The 17,659-nt window shown below is 67.9% G+C and overlaps 2 protein-coding genes across 3 annotated transcripts in view; both read left to right on the forward strand.

Annotated features, from left to right (window-relative positions):
* The window catches only part of TAOK2 (TAO kinase 2), a 35,334-nt gene extending 27,794 nt beyond the window's left edge, over positions 1-7,540 (forward strand). For both annotated transcript variants that reach the window (XM_074998372.1, XM_074998373.1), the window contains exons 18-20: positions 2,488-2,700; positions 4,568-4,750; positions 5,161-7,540. In XM_074998372.1, the coding sequence (XP_074854473.1) occupies positions 2,488-2,700; positions 4,568-4,750; positions 5,161-5,643 (879 nt within the window). In that variant the 3' untranslated portion in view covers positions 5,644-7,540. The remainder of the gene's footprint in view (positions 1-2,487; positions 2,701-4,567; positions 4,751-5,160) is intronic.
* Positions 7,541-12,605: 5,065 nt separating this feature from the next.
* Positions 12,606-17,410, forward strand: CDIPT (CDP-diacylglycerol--inositol 3-phosphatidyltransferase). Its single transcript, XM_074998450.1, has 6 exons — positions 12,606-12,795; positions 15,422-15,556; positions 15,627-15,780; positions 15,959-16,040; positions 16,511-16,592; positions 16,870-17,410. The coding sequence occupies exons 1-6, from the start codon at positions 12,753-12,755 to the stop codon at positions 17,019-17,021; spliced, it is 648 nt and encodes a 215-aa protein (XP_074854551.1). The 5' UTR covers positions 12,606-12,752; the 3' UTR covers positions 17,022-17,410.
* Positions 17,411-17,659: the final 249 nt, after the last annotated feature.

The raw sequence follows: 17,659 nt of genomic DNA on the forward strand, positions 1-17,659 counted from the left end.
GGGCGTCTGACCCTCCCCGGCTGCCGGCTCCCCACGGCGCAGGCACGGGCGGGCGTCTGACCCTCCCCGGCTGCCGGCTCCCCACGGCGCAGGCACGGGCGGGCGTCTGACCCTCCCCGGCTGCCGGCTCCGCACGGCGCAGGCACGGGCGGGCGTCTGACCCTCCCCGGCTGCCGGCTCCCCACGGCGCAGGCACGGGCGGGCGTCTGACCCTCCCCGGCTGCCGGCTCCCCACGGCGCAGGCACGGGCGGGCGTCTGACCCTCCCCGGCTGCCGGCTCCCCACGGCGCAGACACGGGCGGGCGTCTGACCCTCCCCGGCTGCCGGCTCCCCACGGCGCAGGCACGGGCGGGCGTCTGACCCTCCCCGGCTGCCAGCTCCCCACGGCGCAGACATGGGCGGGCGTCTGACCCTCCCCGGCTGCCGGCTCCCCACGGCGCAGACATGGGCGGGCGTGTGAGCCTCCTTGGCTGCTGGCTTCCCGCAGGATGGGTGGGAGGGCGGGTCTCTTGCAGATGTGTGTGGAGTCTCTGTAAGTGGTCCTCCAGGGGGCTCACTGTTTTTGGGGTGACTCTGTGATACTCCTGTTGAATTTGGCTGAAAGAGAAAAAATAAACTAAAGATCGTCACAGGCTTCCCGGCTCTGGGAGCGTCCACAGCTTCTTTTGTGTTACCCGAGTTGGCGGGTGGGCGGGCGGGCGGCGGCTCTGGCCCGCCCCACCTCCCCTTGGGGAACTCAATGGCTGCAGCTGGGTGGGTGCCTCTTGCACTCTCTCCTGAGGGGCCTAGAAAGGTACAGGGAAAGCCCTGTTCCCTGACACCCTGGGGGAGTCACTGAGGGGAAGGCTGGAGCACAAGGTTGTCTAGGTCTCTTTGAAAATGCTACCGCCTGGCTCCCTGGGGCAGGCTGCAGGATGTCGGCTGCCGTGGAGTAGCTCCCCTGAGCTGGCTTCCCAGGTGGGCAGCACCAGCTGGTCCCAGGGCGCGGGATCCTGGCAGGTCCTGGGACGCGTGTTTCCAGCTGGTGTCAGGGCGTGAGGTCCCAGCCACTCCTGGGGCGCGGGGTCCTGGGACGCGTTTCCAGCTGGTGTCAGGGTGTGAGGTCCCAGCCACTCCCGGGGCGCGGGGTCCTGGCAGGTCCTGGGACGCGTGTTTCTGGCTGGAATCAGGGGGTGAGGTCCCAGCCACTCCTGGGGCGCGGGGTCCTGGGACGTGCGTTTTCTGGCTGGTGTCAGGGTGTGAGGTCCCAGCCACTCTCCGGGGCGCGGGGTCCTGGCAGGTCCTGGGACGTGTGTTTGTGGCCGGTGTCAGGGTGTGAGGTCCCAGCCACTCCCGGGGCGCGGGGTCCTGGTGGGTCCTGGGACGCGTGTTTCTGGCTGGTGTCAGGGTGTGAGGTCCCAGCCACTCCCGGGGCGTGGGGTCCTGGAACGTGTGTTTGTGGCCGGCGTCAGGGTGTGAGGTCCCAGCCACTCCTGGGGCACGGGGTCCTGGCGGGTCCTGGGACGCGTTTCTGCTGGAGTCAGGGTGTAAGGTCCCAGCCACTCCTGGGGCGCGGGGTCCTGGGATGTGTGTTTCTGGCCGGTGTGAGGTCCCAGCCACTCCCGGGGTGCAGGGTCTTGGCGGGTCCTGGGATGCATGTTTCTGGCCGGTGTGAGGTCCCAGCTACTCCTGGGGTGCGGGGTCTTGGCGGGTCCTGGGATGCGAGTTTCTGGCCGGTGTGAGGTCCCAGCCACTCCCGGGGCGCAGGGTCTTGGCGGGTCCTGGGACACGTGTTTCCAGCCAGCGTCAGGGCGTGGGGTCCCAGCCGGTGGTGGGGCGTGAGATCCTGGAGCGTTGCCCCACGTCGTGGCTGGGGGTGTCCCTTCTGTGTGCTGCAGCTGGTTGGCTCACTCCTGGTTCCCCCCACGCCCCGTGCACCTGCCCCCAGCAGATGGAGGCGTGGTGTTGGCTTTGTGCTTTTGGCCTGGGACTGCGGCAGCTGGGTGGGTTCCCAGCTCCCCACACAATTGGCTGAGTTGGGGCAGGTGCGTGCCAGGGCCTCCCGCCGGGCGCGGCCCACCCAGCACCGCCCCTTCCCCTGCCGCTCTGACGGCCGCTGGTGCTGCATGTGGTGCTGCTCAGTGTGTGGGCCCAGCCCATGCCCGGGGCTCTGACGGCCCTGTCGGTGCACTCCCCAGGGCTCTCGGGCAGCCGTAACACCCAGCCGGGGACCAAGAGGGGCATGAGCCGGCGGCAGGCCCTGACCCCAGGCACAGCACCACGCGGGCAGCTCCTGGGATTGCACAAGCTGGCCATGGCCTGCGGAGCGTGAGCCCTTCCCACAGCAGCACGGACGAGGCAGCCCCAGGGCGTGCCCTGGGCAGGGTGGGGCCAGGCTGGGGCCAGGCTGGGGCGCTGCTGGGGGCAGAAGGGCCGTGGGCAGAGCTGGGCCTGCCTGGCTGCCCGCCCGGCCCTCTGACCTGTGCTCTGTCTCCTGGCCCCACCCAGTGCAAGGAGCTGCAGATCAAGAAGCAGTTCCAGGACACGTGTAAGATCCAGACGCGGCAGTACAAGGCGCTGCGCAGCCACCTGCTGGAGAGCACGGCCAAGAGCGAGCACAAGGCCATCCTCAAGCGCCTCAAGGATGAGCAGACGCGCAAGCTGGCCGTGCTGGCCGAGCAGTACGACCACAGCATCAGCGAGATGCTCTCCACCCAGGCCGTAGGTTGTCCCCCACCCCCGCGGCTGCACGTCCCGCCGGCAGGCGCCCGCCCCCCCGCGGCCGTACGTGTCCCCCACCTGCGGCCGTACGTCCCGCCAGCATGCGCCCGCCCCCCCCGCGGCCGTACGTGTCCCCCACCTACAGCCGTATGTCCCTCCAGCATGCGCCCGCCCCCCCCGCAGCCGTACGTGTCCCCCACCTACAGCTGCACGTCCCGCCAGCATGCGCCCGCCCCCCCGCGGCCGTACGTGTCCCCCACCTGCGGCCGTACGTCCCGCCAGCATGCGCCCGCCCCCCCCGCGGCCGTACGTGTCCCCCACCTACAGCCGTATGTCCCTCCAGCATGCGCCCGCCCCCCCCCGCGGCCGTACGTGTCCCCCACCTACAGCCGTATGTCCCTCCAGCATGCGCCCGCCCCCCCCGCGGCCGTACGTGTCCCCCACCTACAGCTGTACGTCCCGCCTGCATGCGTGCGTCCCCCTCGCGGCCGTACATCCCGCCTGCATGCGCCCACCCCCCCGCGGCCGGACGTGTCCCTCCCGCGGCCGGACATGTCTCCCACCGACAGCCGTACGTCCCGCCTGCATGCGCCCGCCCCCCTGCGGCCGTACGTCCCCACACCTACAGCCGTACACCCCACCCGCATGCACCCACCCCCCTGCGGCCGTACATCCCCCCGCCTACAGCCGTACATCTCACCTGCATGCGCCCGTCCCCCCTGCAGCCGTACATTCCTCCACCTACAGCCGTACGCCCTCCCCGCCTGCGCCCGCCCCCCCATGGCCATGTGTGTCGCCCCTGTGGCCGTACGTCCCCCCACCTACAGCCGTACACCCCACCCACATGCCCCCGCCACCCCGCGGCCGTACCTCCCCCCACCTACAGCCGTACACCCCACCCACATGCCCCCGCCACCCCGCGGCCGTACCTCCCCCCACCTACAGCCGTACACCCCACCTGCCTGTGCCCGCCCCCCCACAGCCATGCGTCTCCCCCACAGCCATGTGTGTCTCCCCTACAGCCGTGTGTGTCCCCCCACCGCAGCCGTACGTCCCCCCTGCCTGCACCCACCCCCCTGTGGCTGTACGTCCCCCCACCTGTGCCCATGCCCCCATGGCTGTGCGTTCCCCCCCCCGCCTACAGCTGTACATCCCACCTGCCTGCGCCCACACCCCCACGGCTGTTCATCCCCCCCCCTCCTGCAGCCGTACATCCCCCCACCTGCACCTGCCCCCCTACGGCCGTACGTCCCTCTACTTGCGCCCGCCCCCCTCCTGTGGCCATGTGTTCCCCTTCCTGCGCCCGCCCCACCGCGGCCGTGCATCCCCCCTGCCCAGCCGTGCGTCCCCCTGCATGTGCCCACTCCCCTGCGGCTGTGCATGTTCCCCCTCCACGGCTGTGCATCCCCTGCACCGTATGTTCCCCCACCCGTGCCTGGCCTTCCCCCAACCCGCAGGTTCCCTCCCCCAGCACCGGGCCAGCCCCACTCCCCCCGCCATCTCCCAGTCAGACTCTAGCCTGGCTTGCGCAATGCTGTAGGGCAGGGCAAGTGTCTGCCAGATCCTCATCTGGTGGGGCCTGTGTGCGCCCATCCCCCGCCCCACGGCCCTGCCCCAGTGGGGGCTGTGTGCTCCCATCCCCCGCCCCACGGCCCTGCCCCAGTGGGGGCTGTGTGCGCCCATCTCCCGCCCCACGGCCCTGCCCCAGTGGGGGCTGTGCGTGCCCATCCCCTGCCCCACGGCCCTGCAACAGTGGGGGCTGTGCGTGCCCATCCCCCGCCCCACGGCCCCGCCCCAGTGAGGACTGCGCGTGCCCATCCCCTGCCCCACGGCCCCGCCCCAGTGAGCCGTGTCTATGTTCCTGCAGCTGCGGCTGGACGAGACGCAGGAGGCCGAGTACCAGGTGCTGCGCATTCAGCTGCAGCAGGAGCTGGAGCTGCTCAACGCCTATCAGAGCAAGATCAAGATCCACACGGAGGCGCAGCACGAGCGCGAGGTCAAGGAGCTGGAGCAGCGCGTCTCCATCCGCCGGGCCCTGCTGGAGCAGAGGGTAGGGTAGGGTAGGGTAGGCCCCTGCCCCCGCCCCCGCCCCCGCCTGGGCCTGGCTGGCTCCGCCCTCCTCCCGCCAGCTCCGCCTTGTGACCCTGCCTGGGCCTGGCCGGCTCCGCCTTCCTCCCGCCAGCTCCACCCCACTGGGCCTGGCCGGCTCCACCCTCCTCCCGCCAGCTCCGCCCCCCTGGGCCTGGCTGGCTCCGCCCCCCCAGCATCTCCGCCCCCTGACCTTGCCTGGGCCCGGCCGGCTCCCCCGCTGCCAGCCCAGGCCTGGAGGCCAGCTGGCGGTACAGAGCCCGGTCTCCAGCTCAGGTCCCCTCAGCCTGGTCCTGTTCCCCGCGCAGGGCGTCACCTGTGCTCTGGGCGCCCCAGCCCCGGCCTCAGCCCCAGCCCCCCTTGTCTCCGCAGATCGAGGAGGAGATGCTGGAGCTGCAGAGTGAGCGCTCAGAGCGGATCCGCAGCCTGCTGGAGCGCCAGGCCCACGAGATCGAGGCCTTCGACTCGGAGAGCATGCGCCTGGGCTTCAGCAACATGGCGCTGACGGGCATCCCGGCCGAGGCCTTTTCGCAGGGCTACGCCGCACCACCCCCGGCCTGGCCCTCCCGCCCCGTGCCCCGCAGCGGCTCCCACTGGAGCCATGGGGTGCAGCTGGCCGCTGGCACGCCCCACGCCTGGCGCCAGGCCCCCCTGCTGGCCCCGCCCCCGGCCGCCTGGCTGCAGCCCCCGGCCACCTCGCCTGCCACCCCGGGCACTCGCGCCAGCTTGCTGGTGCTGCGCAACAGCCCCCAGCCACTGCGGCGCACGGCCTCAGGGGGCCAGGCCGAGCCGGGCATCAGCCGCTCTGCCAGCGTCACCTCCCACATCCTCAACGGCTCCCACTTCTACTCCTGAGCTGAGCCAGCCCCCCGCGGGCACCAGCCCTGCCCCTGTGGCACCCTGAGGCTGCCTCACGCCCCCCTGCCCTGCTGCTGCATCTGAAGCTGGTGCCCCAGGCTCTGCCTGCTTCCACGGGGGCCTGGGAGCCCTGAGCTCTCCTCCCAGCGTCTGTCTCAGTGGCCCCCTTCCACCTCAAGAGCCCCCATGAGCTAGCGGGAGCAGCTGAGCTGCTGTGACCCAGCACCACCTCCCCCCCCAAGACAGGCACATTCCCGTGCCCACTTTGGTTGCAAGGCCAGGTGGGGCTTTTCCTTCCTGTCCCTCAGCCCAGGACACCTGGGTTCTCTCCCTGGCTCTGGGAGGGCAGTGGGGGCTGGTAGGTAGAGGAGGGGGCCGGGAGCCAGGACTCCTGGGTTCTCTCCCCAGGGCTGGGAGGGCAGTGGGGGCTGATGGTTAGAGCAGGGGCCGGGAGCCAGGACTCCTGGGTTCTCTCCCCAGGGCTGGGAGGGCAGTGGGGGCTGATGGTTAGAGCAGGGGCCGGGAGCCAGGACTCCTGGGATATGCGCGTCAGATAGAACCCCAATCTGCACCTGCCCTCGCCCTCTCTTTAGTCGCTGGCATGACCAAGACCCCTGGTTCGGGATCAGCTATGGGAGCACTGTGCTGGGGGAGGGGCGTGCTCCCCATTACTGGGCTCACCCCTCCCCCACCGTGGCGATGGGACTGCTTTGCTGCCTTCTGGGGTGGGGGGTACTTGTCACTACCACCCCAGGGTTATGGGCAGCCTGGAAACCGCCCCACTGGGAAGTGGGGCATGTGTCAGGCGCTGGCTCCCTTTCTCCCTTTGCACAGAAAGGAAGCACTTGACACTTCAGGCCCCCCGGGCCCCCCCCCCGAAAGCAATCCCTTTTCCCAGGACAGCAACCAGGCTTCACAAAACTGTCCCAGCCTCGGAGAGTTTGAAACACATCACGTTGGGGGAGACTTGAAACCACTTCCTGCTCCAGGATGGAGACGCTGGACTCAGCTGTTGTGTGGCGGGAGAGGCTTGGCCTGGCCTGCCCCTAAGGAGGACTCCCAGTTATCGTGGGAGCCCCTTTGCCTTCCCTGCAGGAGGGACTCGAATCACCTTGGGAAGGCAGGAGTGGCAGGGAGCCAAGTGCTGGTGCCCGCTTCCTCCCAGCCGTGATCCCTGCACCCTTGGGGGCACAGAAGAGGGTCCCCCCGCATGCCCCAGCGGGAGCCTTGAACCCAATGCCTCAGCTCATGTGCCAAGGGCCAGGCTGGGCAAGGAACTCCTCTCCACTTGTGCCAGCGGGAGGAGGAGACTTGAAACAGAATTTGCCTCAGCTTGATAGGGGAACTCGAAACAGATTTTCCTGCCTGGATGCCAAGGCCTGGCTCTGCTGCTGGGGCCGGGGGCAGGGCGTCTGTGCATCGGTTTTAGTCTTATTTAAGAAGTGCTCAGCCTGGCCTCCGATGGAAAAACCAGAAGACCCAGGGACTGACGTTCCAGTTACCCCTGCCCCGGGAGGCTGGCTTGTGGGGGGGGGGGGGGGGGGGCGCTGGCAGGGGGAAGGGGAGAACTCTCCTTTTTAACCACCTTTTTGGTTTGGTGCCATACCTCCCCCAGCTGGCCGGCCGCTCGCTGGCTCTTGTCTGCCCCAGCTCTGTGCCTGCTGCGGGCGGCTGCGGGCTCTGGCTCCTGGTGTGTGTATATAGTGCTCAGAGATGGGAGAGGTGAGCGGGAGAAATCCGCCTCTGCTGGAATGTATTAAACTAACCTGCCTGGGTGTGCGCCAGCAGTGAGCCTACCCCGGCGCAGCAACGGGCGGCTGGGCTGGCGCTTGTGCCATGCAGGGAGAGGAGAGGTGCTGACTGCTAATAAACCTCTTGGATATTACAAAACAAAGCGGCTGGGCCAGGCTTTTGTGTGTCCTGAGAGCAGGACGCCTGGGTTCTCTTCCAGCCGTGGGGTGGGAGGAGGATGCCTGGGTTCTCTGCCAGCCGTGGGGCGGGAGCAGGACATGTGGGTTCTCTGCCAGCAGTGGAAAGGGAGCAGGACGCCTGGGTTCTCTTCCAGCCGTGGGGCGGGAGCAGGATGCCTGGCTTCTCTGCCAGCCATGGGGCGGGAGAAGGATGCCTGGCTTCTCTGCCAGCCATGGGGCGGGAGCAGGACGCCTGGGTTCTCAGGTCAAGGACGTGAACGGGGAGGCCCCAGCACCCTGCAAGAGTGTGTGTGAGTCAAGAGATTTGACCCCCCTAGGCAAAGGGGGTGCAGCCCCATCCCCTACCCTGGGCGAGACCCTGTTGTGAAGGCCGTCCCCGGCGCTCGGCTCTCAAGCGCTGCAGTTTGCACCGTGGCTTCATGGGGGGAGCCATTTGCATTATTAATTAAGGAGGCTACATCTGAGAAGCCCGCGGCCGAGCTCCCCCCGCCCCAGAGTAGGAAAGGCTGGAGCCCTGTTTCCTGGCAACCAGCCTCATGGCTTTCCCCCTACCCACCGAGTTGCCATAGCAACTGCATCCCCTGGCATTAGGGTACCAGCTTGTGCAGTATCCTTGCTGCATGAAGAGAGGGGGCCTTGATCCTGAGAATTAGTCTTGACTGTGCTTAGATCCTACTCCCCCGGTGGGAGGGGGTGCCCAGCCCCTGCAGGTCTCCCTCCCTGTTCCCTTCTCCCCGTGCCCCCCACCTGCTGCTGCTCCTGTGTAGGGCCCCATCACACCTCTCCGCACCCTGACACCACCTGCCCCCAATATGCCCCAGGGCTGGCTCCCCTCATATCCCCAGCCACCAAGTTCTCTCGCTTCACTCAGGTCATTGGCTCTAGGCACCATGGACCTGGGCAGAGCTCCTGGGCACCAGAGCCCCACTTACCATGGCAGCTGAGAAGGCAGTGCTCCTGAGCCACGCCTTGGCCAGCACCACCTTTCTGGGGCACAGGGCTGGACAGGCCCAGCAAGCTGCACCAGTACTTGCCCCCGGATGCCTGGGTCCTAGGCTGGCCACTGATGGTGTTCAGTTGGCGGGCTGCAGAACTACCCTGGCAGGTTCCACTTTGGGGGCGGGGGGGGGGCGGGGGCTGAACAGGCCCGTTGTCACTAGCACAGCTGGGGCAGCTATAAGAGGTGTATAAAGGGCCATGGGGTTGTCATTGTAAACGGGACTGGGGGCTTTGATCAGCTTTCTAAGGGTATTTCAGTAGGGGATTGGGGGAGGGTGTCTGGGGGATAAGCCTGGGGCAGGGCTGGCCAGGGTGTCTATAAGTGTTTCCATGGGGGGGGGCGCTGGAGTGCACCAGAAATGGGGGTACCAGGAGGGCCCCCCCCAAAGAGAGGGGGCGTGCACAGCCATTTGCCTGCTGCCATACTAATGGGAGGTGACCTGGAACAATGGTTGTGGCAATATCCTTGTGCCCTGATCTTGATGTGCAGCCAAAGGAGGCGAGGGGTGCTCTTCCCAGGTACAGGGGAGGCGACCCAGCCAAAGCCACAGGGGGCAAACTTGGGAGTCAGGGGCCCCCCCCCAAGAGCTGGGTCTCCCAGGCTGGTGGTCCTGAACTCAGGCAGGGAGGGGGAAGTGGCTCCCACCCCTTCCCCAGCCAAGGAGTTACAGGTGGAGCTGCAGAGAGATCCCTCCCTGCAGAAGCTAAGGGAACTGGCCAGCCTCAGCCCAAACCCACCACTGGGGAGGGCTGCAGGGGGAGATTCCTGTGGGAGAAGGGATTCCTATACTGGAAACTGGTTCCCACACACAAAGTGGAGCTGTGGGGGGAATCTGGCGCCAACTGGTGGTTCCCAAAAGTACTGGTGCAGGCTGCTGTACCTGGCCCAGGACATCCTGCTCCCAGGACACCAGAGGATCCAGCGCACCAGGAAGAGGCTGTTACAGAAATTTTTCTGGCCGGGAATCTTTGCAGCCATCAATCACTATTGCCAGTCTTGTGACCCCTACCAGAGAATGGGAAAGATCCAGGACAAGGGGAAAGCCGCCCTGAGGCCACTGCCCGTCATAGAGGAGCCTTTCCGGAAAGTGGCCATGGACATAGTGGGGCCCTGCAGTAAGGTGACCTGTTCTGGGAAGAAATACATCCTGGTGGTGGTAGACTTTGCCACTCACTACCCAGAAGCAGTGGCCCTGACTTCTATCAAGACTGATGCTGTGGCAGATGAACTGCTGTCCATCATCAGCAGGGTGGGTTTCCCCAAGGAGGTCCTCAGCTTCATGTCAGCCCTGCTGTAAAGCTTGTGAGAAAAGTATGTGATCCAGCATCCCTGGGCCACAGCCTACCACCCTCAGACCAACGGGCTGGTGAAGAGGTACAATGGGACCCGAAGCAGATGCTGAGAACCTTTATGAACCAGCACCCACGAGACTGGGACAAGTACTTACCCCTCCTGCTCTTCCCCTGCAAGGGAAGTTCCCCAGGAATCCACAGGGATTTCCCTGTTTGAGCTGCTGTAGGGAAGGAGGGTTTGGGGACCCCTGGACTTGCTGAGAGAGGAGTGGGAGGGGACGGCCTCTCCCGAAGGGGAGTCGGTTGTACAATATGTACAGACCCTCCAGGAAAACACTTATCTTATGGGCCTGGCCAAGGAGAACCTGTTGTGATGGGGGAGAGGGCGTTTCAGATGCGAGACTCAGGCTGGATGTGAGAGACAAGCAGAGCAGCTCCCAGCGGCTAAGGATGACCCTGGGGCTACAACTGGCAGGTAACACCTCTGTCTGAACAAAGAGGAGGGAGGAGCTGAGCTGTTTTTTTTGAATCGGGGTGGGGGGGGTGGCAGTTAGAGGCTAGGGGAAGAGGAGCTGGAAGGCAGCCAGCCTGAGGAGGGGGAAAGCTATACCCAAGAGGGGCACCCCTCGGGGTCTTCTCCCCAGGACAGCTTGGAAGGACTGTCTCTGACTGCTGTACTGACACTTCTGTGAGAAACTGGGCATCTGTTGCCTAATAAACCTCCTGTTGTACCTGCTGAGTGAGAGTCACTCCTGCCAGCGGACGGGGTGCAGTGCAGAGGGACCCCTGACCCCCATCACACCTGTCCAGGGCCCAAAGGAAGCAAAAGGTCTGGTATGACTGTAACGCCCAGGCCCAAGCCTATGCCACCAGGGACCAAGTGATGGTTCTTGTAGCCGTGCAGTGGAACAAGCTGCAAGCTGCCTGGGATGGCCCCTTCAAGGTTGTCAAACAGATAAACGAGGTGAACTATGTGGTGGAACTGTTGAACTGGGCTCACAGCCACCGGGTCTATCATGTGAACATGATGAAACATTACTGGGACAGGGAGATCTTGGTGCTGGCTATGTGCAGACACTGGGAGGGGCAGTGGGATGATCCCTTGGTGAATCTGCTCACAGGGACTGGAGCCGGCTCCTTGCTGGAGTCTGTTCCCCTCTCGGACCAGCTGACCCCTGCCCAGCAGATGGAGACCAGGGAGGTGCTGCGTTCACACTGAGGGCTGTTCTCTGATCAGCCAGGACTCACTCACTCGCCTGTCCACCAAGTGGAGACAGACGCCCGCACTCCGATAAAGTGTGCGCTGTTCAGAGCCATGGGGAAAACAGCCCAGGACATAGAATGGAATGTCCAAGACATACTGGCTCTGGGGGTGATCCAGCGTCCTCCAGCCCCTGGGCCTCTCCCATGGTGCTGGTCCCCAAAAGGGATGGGTCTGTCTGGTTTTGAGTGCACTATCGCAAACTCAATGGCATCTCCGCGTCGGATGGCTACCCCTAGCCCAGGCCATATGTCCTCCTGGACAAGCTGGGGGGAGCCCGCGACCTCACCAAGGGGTACTGGCAAGTGCCAGTGGATCAAGATGCCTGGCTCGAGTCGGCTTTCACCACGCTGGTGGGGCTCTAGGAGTTTGTGCTCCTGCCCTTTGGTTTCAAGGGGCACCCGCCACATTCAAGCACCTACTGGACCAGCTACTGAAGGGGATGGAGAGCTTTGCCCTGGCTTACATGGACGACGTTTGCATCTTCAGCCAGACGTGGGAGGACCATGTGTCCCAGGTCAAGCAGGTGCTGGACCGACTCCAGAAGGCCGGTCTGACTATCAAGGCAGGGAAGTGCAAGGTGGGAATGGCTGAGGTGACCTACCTGGGCCACAAGGTGGGCAGCGGCTGCTTAAAGCCAGAGCCAGCTAAAGTGGAGGCTGTCAGAGATTGGCCAACACCCCAGACTAAGAAGCAGGTCCAGGCCTTCATTGGGATGGCGGGGTACTACCGGAGGTTTGTGCCCCACTTTAGCTCTATCGCAGCCCCCCTCACGGAGCTGTGTAAAAAGGGAAAGCCTGACAAGGTGGTCTGGACCGAGCAGTGCCAAGAGGCCCCCTGCGCGCTGAAGGAGGCTCTGGTCAGGGCCCCAGTGCTGGCAAATCCAGACTTCAACAAAACCTTCTTGGTGTTCACCGATGCCTCAGACGTGGGGCTGGGGGCGGTGCTAATGCAGGTGAACGACAAGGGGGACAAACACCCCGTCGTGTACCTGAGCGAGAAGCTGCTGCCCGGGAGCAGAGCTACGCGGCCATAGAGGAGGAATGTCCGGCCATGGGGTGGGCGCTGGGGAGGGGGCGATGGGGATTTCCCGGCCGGGGAGAGGGGTGAGCCGGGGGTCTGCGCAGGGTGGATGGGGCGTGCCGGGGGCGGGGCTTGAGCGCACCGAGGGGCGGGGCGGGGCGGGGCGGGGCGGGGCCGTTCTCTGCACTGTTCCCGCCCCCGCGCGGCTCCGCGGCATTGTGGGAAGTGGCCCTGCCTGCCCCGATAGGCTCACTGCATGTCACGTGAGCCGCGTATAAGAACAGGAAGTGACGAATGTTATTGTCACCCTCCCTTGCGGCCGCTCTAGCCCGCAGCCCGCCCGCTGCTCTGTGGCTAAGCCCGAGCCCACCACGCCGGCGGCTGCTGGGGGGGGGCGAAGATGAAAGTTCCCGACTGAACCAACTGAGCCCGTCCCCGGGGGTGCCCCGCCCCGAGAGGCGAGTCGAACCCGTCCCACCCCAAGGTGCCTGCAGGGTAGCTTGGTGCAGCCCAAGGGGCGGAGCCAGCGGGAGGCGGAGCCAGGGGCAGCAGCAGGCCCCGCCCCCGGACCGGCCCGGACCCCACGCGCAGCCGAGACGATGCCGGGCGAGAACATCTTCCTCTTCGTGCCCAACGTCATCGGTGAGCGCCGCCCCCCCGAGCCCCCCAACCCCCCTCCACCCCCGAGCTCTCCAACCCCCCCTCCACCCCCGAGCCCCCCCCGGACCCCCCACCCCGCCCCCTCCACCCCCGAGCTCTCCAACCCCCCCGGACCCCCCACCCCGCCCCCTCCACCCCCGAGCCCCCCCCCGGACCCCCCACTCCACCCCCGAGTTCTCCAACCCCCCTGGACCCCCCACCCCGCTCCCTCCAGCCCTCTACCCCCGAGTCCCCGCCGGACCCCCCACCCCACCCTCTCCACCCCCGAGCCCCCCCCGGACCCCCCACCCCGCTTCCTCCACCCCGCCCCCTCCACCCCTTCCACCCCTGAGCTTCCCCGAGCCCCCCAGACCCCCCCACCCCACCTCCTCCACCCCCGAGCTCTCCAACCCCCCCAGACCCCTCACCCTGCTCCCTCCGTCCCCCGAGACCCCCATCCTGCCAGACCTCCACCCTGCTCCCTCCATCCCCCAGACCCCCACCAGACCCCCTCCCCGTCCCCTTCCATCCCCCCTGAGCCCCCTCAGCCCATCCTCTCCATTCCCTGGAGCCCCCCTCACCCTGCCCCCTACTTGCCCCCTGAGAACCCCTCCAGGCCCTGCATCCTCAGAACCCACCTCTTCCCCAGACTGCAAATCAGGGAGCCTGGGGCAGGGGTGACAGGTCAGGAGCGGGGGCACCAGCAGGATGCGGGGGGCAGAGGCTGTGGGTTGGAAGTGATGGGCACCTGCAGGGCAGAAGAGGTAGGGGCTGTGGGTCAGGAGTGAGGGGCACTGGCAGGGCCAAGGTGGGGCAGGAGATGTGGGTCGGGAGTAAAGGGCGATGGGGACGGGGGTTGTGGGTTGGGAGTGAGGGACACCAGCAGGGCTGGGGGGGCAGGGGCTGTGGGTTGGGAGCGTGGGGCGATGGGGGGCAGGGGCCGTGGGTCGGGCTCGCGGAGTGATGGGGGGCAGAGGCCGTGGGTTGGGGAGGGAGGGGCGATGGGAGGAGGGGCCTTGGGTTGGCAGCGGGGGGGGGGGCAGGGGCCGTGGATCAGGAGTGACGGGGGCAGGAGCCGTGGGTCAGGGTTGAGGGGGCGTGGGCCATGGGTTGGGAGCGCGGGGTGAGGGGGGCAGGGGCTGTGGGTTGGGCGGGGGAGGGGCTATGGGGCAGGCGTGAGGGGGCGTGGGCCATGGGTTGGGAGCGCGGGGTGAGGGGGGCAGGGGCTATGGGCTGGGGGTGAGGGGCTATGGGGCAGGGTCGAGGGGGCGTGGGCCATGGGTTGGGAGCGCGGGGTGAGGGGGGCAGGGGCTGTGGGTTGAGCGGGGAGGGGCTATGGGGCAGGGTCGAGGGGGCGTGGGCCATGGGTTGGGAGCGCGGGGTGAGGGGGGCAGGGGCTGTGGGTTGGGGGTGAGGGGCTATGGGGCAGGGTCGAGGGGGCGTGGGCCATGGGTTGGGAGCGTGGGCTGAGGGGGCAGGGGCTGTGGGTTGGGGGTGAGGGGCTATGGGGCAGGGTCGAGGGGGCGTGGGCCATGGGTTGGGAGCGCGGGGTGAGGGAGGCAGGGGCTGTGGGTTGAGGGTGAGGGGCTATGGGGCAGGGGCGAGGGGGCGTGGGCCATGGGTTGGGAGCGTGGGGTGAGGGGGCAGGGGCTGTGGGTTGGGGGTGAGGGGCTATGGGGCAGGGTCGAGGGGGCGTGGGCCATGGGTTGGGAGCGCGGGGTGAGGGGGGCAGGGGCTGTGGGTTGGGCGGGGGAGGGGCTATGGGGCAGGCGTGAGGGGGCGTGGGCCATCGGTTGGGAGTGTGGGGTGAGGGGGCAGGGGCTGTGGGTTGGGGGTGAGGGGCTATGGGGCAGGGGTGAGGGGGCGTGGGCCATGGGTTGGGAGCGCGGGGTGAGGGGGCAGGGGCTGTGGGATGGGGGTGAGGGGCTATGGGGCAGGGATGAGGGGGCGTGGGCCATGGGTTGGGAGCGCGGGGTGAGGGGGCAGGGGCTGTGGGTTGGGGGTGAGCGGCTACGGGGCAGGGTCGAGGGGGCGTGGGCCATGGGTTGGGAGCGCGGGGTGAGGGGGGCAGGGGCTGTGGGTTGGGGGTGAGGGGCTATGGGGCAGGGTCGAGGGGGCGTGGGCCATGGGTTGGGAGCGCGGGGGCGAGGGGGGCAGGGGCTGTGGGTGAGGGGGGAGGGGCTGTGGGGCGGGGGGGGCAGGGGCTGTGGGTTGGGCGGGGGAGGGGCTATGGGGCAGGCGTGAGGGGGCATGGGCCATCGGTTGGGAGCGCGGGGTGAGGGGGCAGGGGCTGTGGGTTGGGGGTGAGGGGCTATGGGGCAGGGGTGAGGGGGCGTGGGCCATGGGTTGGGAGCGCGGGGTGAGGGGGCAGGGGCTGTGGGTTGGGGGTGAGGGGCTATGGGGCAGGGGTGAGGGGGCGTGGGCCATGGGTTGGGAGCGCGGGGTGAGGGGGCAGGGGCTGTGGGTTGGGGGTGAGGGGCTATGGGGCAGGGTCGAGGGGGTGTGGGCCATGGGTTGGGAGCGCGGGGCGAGGGGGGCAGGGGCTGTGGGTGAGGGGGGAGGGGCTGTGGGGCGGGGGGGGCATGGGCTGTGGGTCGGGGCAAGGGGCACCGGCTGTTGCTCCCCGCAGGCTACGCCCGCGTCCTTCTCCTGCTGGTGGCGCTGTACTTCATGCCGAGCGAGCCGGGCCCGGCCGCCGCCTGCTACCTGCTGAGCGCGCTGCTGGATGCCCTGGACGGGCACGCCGCCCGCGTGCTGGGCCAAGGTAGGCCCCGGCTGGGGGGGGGCGGGGAGGGGGCGCCAGGCGGCTCCGTCTCACCCGTCCCCTGCGGCAGGGACCCGCTTTGGCGCCATGCTGGACATGCTGACCGACCGCTGCGCCACCATGTGCCTGCTGGTGAACCTGGCGCTGCTGGACCCCGCCCGCATCCTCCTCTACCAGCTCAGCATGAGCCTGGACGTGGCCAGCCACTGGCTGCACCTGCACAGGTGGGAGGGCGCTGGGGGCCCTGGGGTGGGTGCTGGTGCTGCCCCTGGGGCGGGTGCTGGGGCTCCTTGGGGGGGTGCTGGGGCTGCCCCTGGGGCTGCTTGGGGGGTGCTGGGGCTGCCCCTGGGGTGGGCACTGGGGCTCCCTGGGGAGGCTTCTGAGGTCCATGTCTCTGCCCAGCTGCGCAGTGCGAGGCAGCGAGAGCCACAAGCGCGTGGAGCTGACGGGCAGCCCGGTGCTGCGGGCGTATTACACGTCGCGGGTGAGTGATGCCCTGTGCCGGGGTGCCAGGCTCTGCCCCCGGCGTGTGCTATGCTGCCCAGGGGAGGGGACCCCCTGGCTGCTTCTGCTCCTCTCCAGCCCCCACCCCCGGTTCAGCCCAGCCGGGCTCCTCCCCCCCCGTGCCCGGACAGGGGTGTCACCTGCCAGCTGTGGTTCCAGCCCCGGGGGGCACCAAGCCGGGGGAGCTGCTCGGCCCCTCGCTCACCCCCACGTCCCATCCCCCCAGGTCACAGACCCCAGCTGCGCTGACCCCCCATCCTCTGCAAGCCCCACAGGGCAGCTGGGTCTGTCCGTCCCACTCGGCAATCCCACACTGCTCTGCACTTTCCCACAATGCCTTGTGCTGCCCCCGCCCAGCCTGCTTTGCCACCTTGTGCCCCTTCTGAGCCCCCAGTGCCGTCCTGCAGCAGGGAGTTCCACCGGCCGCTGACCCTGCTCCTCCCTCCCCAGCCTCTCCTCTTCCTCCTGTGCGCCGGCAACGAGCTCTTCTACTGCATGCTGTACCTGCTGCACTTCGCCGAGGGGCCTGCAGGTGGGTGCGCAGGGGGAGGAGCTGCCGGCTGGGCCCTGGGGGCTGTGCGTGTGGGGGAGGGGCGCTTACCCAGCCAGGCCCTGGGGGCTGTGGGGAGGGAAAGGGGGTGCTGCTAGGGCCAGGGGGAAGTGCTGTGGGTTGGGGGAGGGGTACTGACCCAGCTGGGCTGTGGGGCAGGAGGGAGGGGCACTAGCAGGGCCGGGGGAGGGGCTGTGGGTCGGGGCAGGGCGGGATACTACCTGGGCTCTGGGCATAATGCTCTGCCCTCCCCCCGCAGTGCTCCCCGGACGCCTGGGTCTCTTCCGTCTCATCCTGTGGGTCTCGACCCCCTTTGCTGCCCTCAAGTCCCTCATCAGCCTTGTGCACCTGGTTGCCGCCTCCCGCGCAATGGCGGCCCTGGACCGGGCTGAGCGGGCCAAGAAGAAGTAGTGCCGGTGGCTGGGACTGGCCCCCCGCGAGGACCCCCCACTTGGCGTGTTTCCCACAATGCTCTGCAGTGGCGTCCAGCGCTCCACCCGCCCCCCCTCCATTTCCCACAATGCTCTGCAGAGGGCCCTGGGCAGTGGTGAGGTGGAGGAATGTCCCACAATGCACTGCAGTCTCCTCCTGCCCCTGGTTTCCTCCAGCTTTCCCATGATGCCCCAGCGCTCCACCCCCTGCCTGCCAGGCTTCGTCCTGGGCGGTGGGGGCGGGGGGGTTCCTCCTCCCATGATCCTTTGCGCTGGCGCAGTGTCTGTTCTCCCCCCGGCCCTGCTCCGTTTCCTCCTGTGGGGCACAGGGGCCGGGGGCACCGGGCCAATAAAGACTTGGTGCCAGCACCAGCGTCTCCTTTCAGCAGGGGCTGGGCACAGGGGGACCTCCCCGGCACTGGGTCGCAGCCGCCCTGGCCTGGGTGGGGTCTGCTTACAGGCCAAGTTCAGGCTGAAAACGCCACTGGCCCCCACCCCCCAGGCGCCCACCCCCCAGCTGGCCCTGCTGGGGACCCACACGCGTGGCCAGGGCCTCCCCGGAGCCTGTAGCTGCACCCCTGCCAGAGCAGAGCACGGCCCTTAACCCCAACCAGTCCG

This window comes from Carettochelys insculpta, chromosome 6 (genome assembly GCF_033958435.1).
Source record: "Carettochelys insculpta isolate YL-2023 chromosome 6, ASM3395843v1, whole genome shotgun sequence".
NCBI classification, from domain to species: domain Eukaryota; kingdom Metazoa; phylum Chordata; order Testudines; family Carettochelyidae; genus Carettochelys; species Carettochelys insculpta.

Excerpts from the sequence above, each read along its gene's own strand:
- CDIPT (XM_074998450.1), top strand. The coding sequence starts at position 12,753 with ATGCCGGGCGAGAACATCTTCCTCTTCGTGCCCAACGTCATCG. Across the intron at positions 15,557-15,626 it reads CGCCCGCGTGCTGGGCCAAG|GGACCCGCTTTGGCGCCATG; the intron begins GTAGGCCCCGGC and ends CCCCTGCGGCAG. Across the intron at positions 16,593-16,869 it reads CTTCGCCGAGGGGCCTGCAG|TGCTCCCCGGACGCCTGGGT; the intron begins GTGGGTGCGCAG and ends CTCCCCCCGCAG.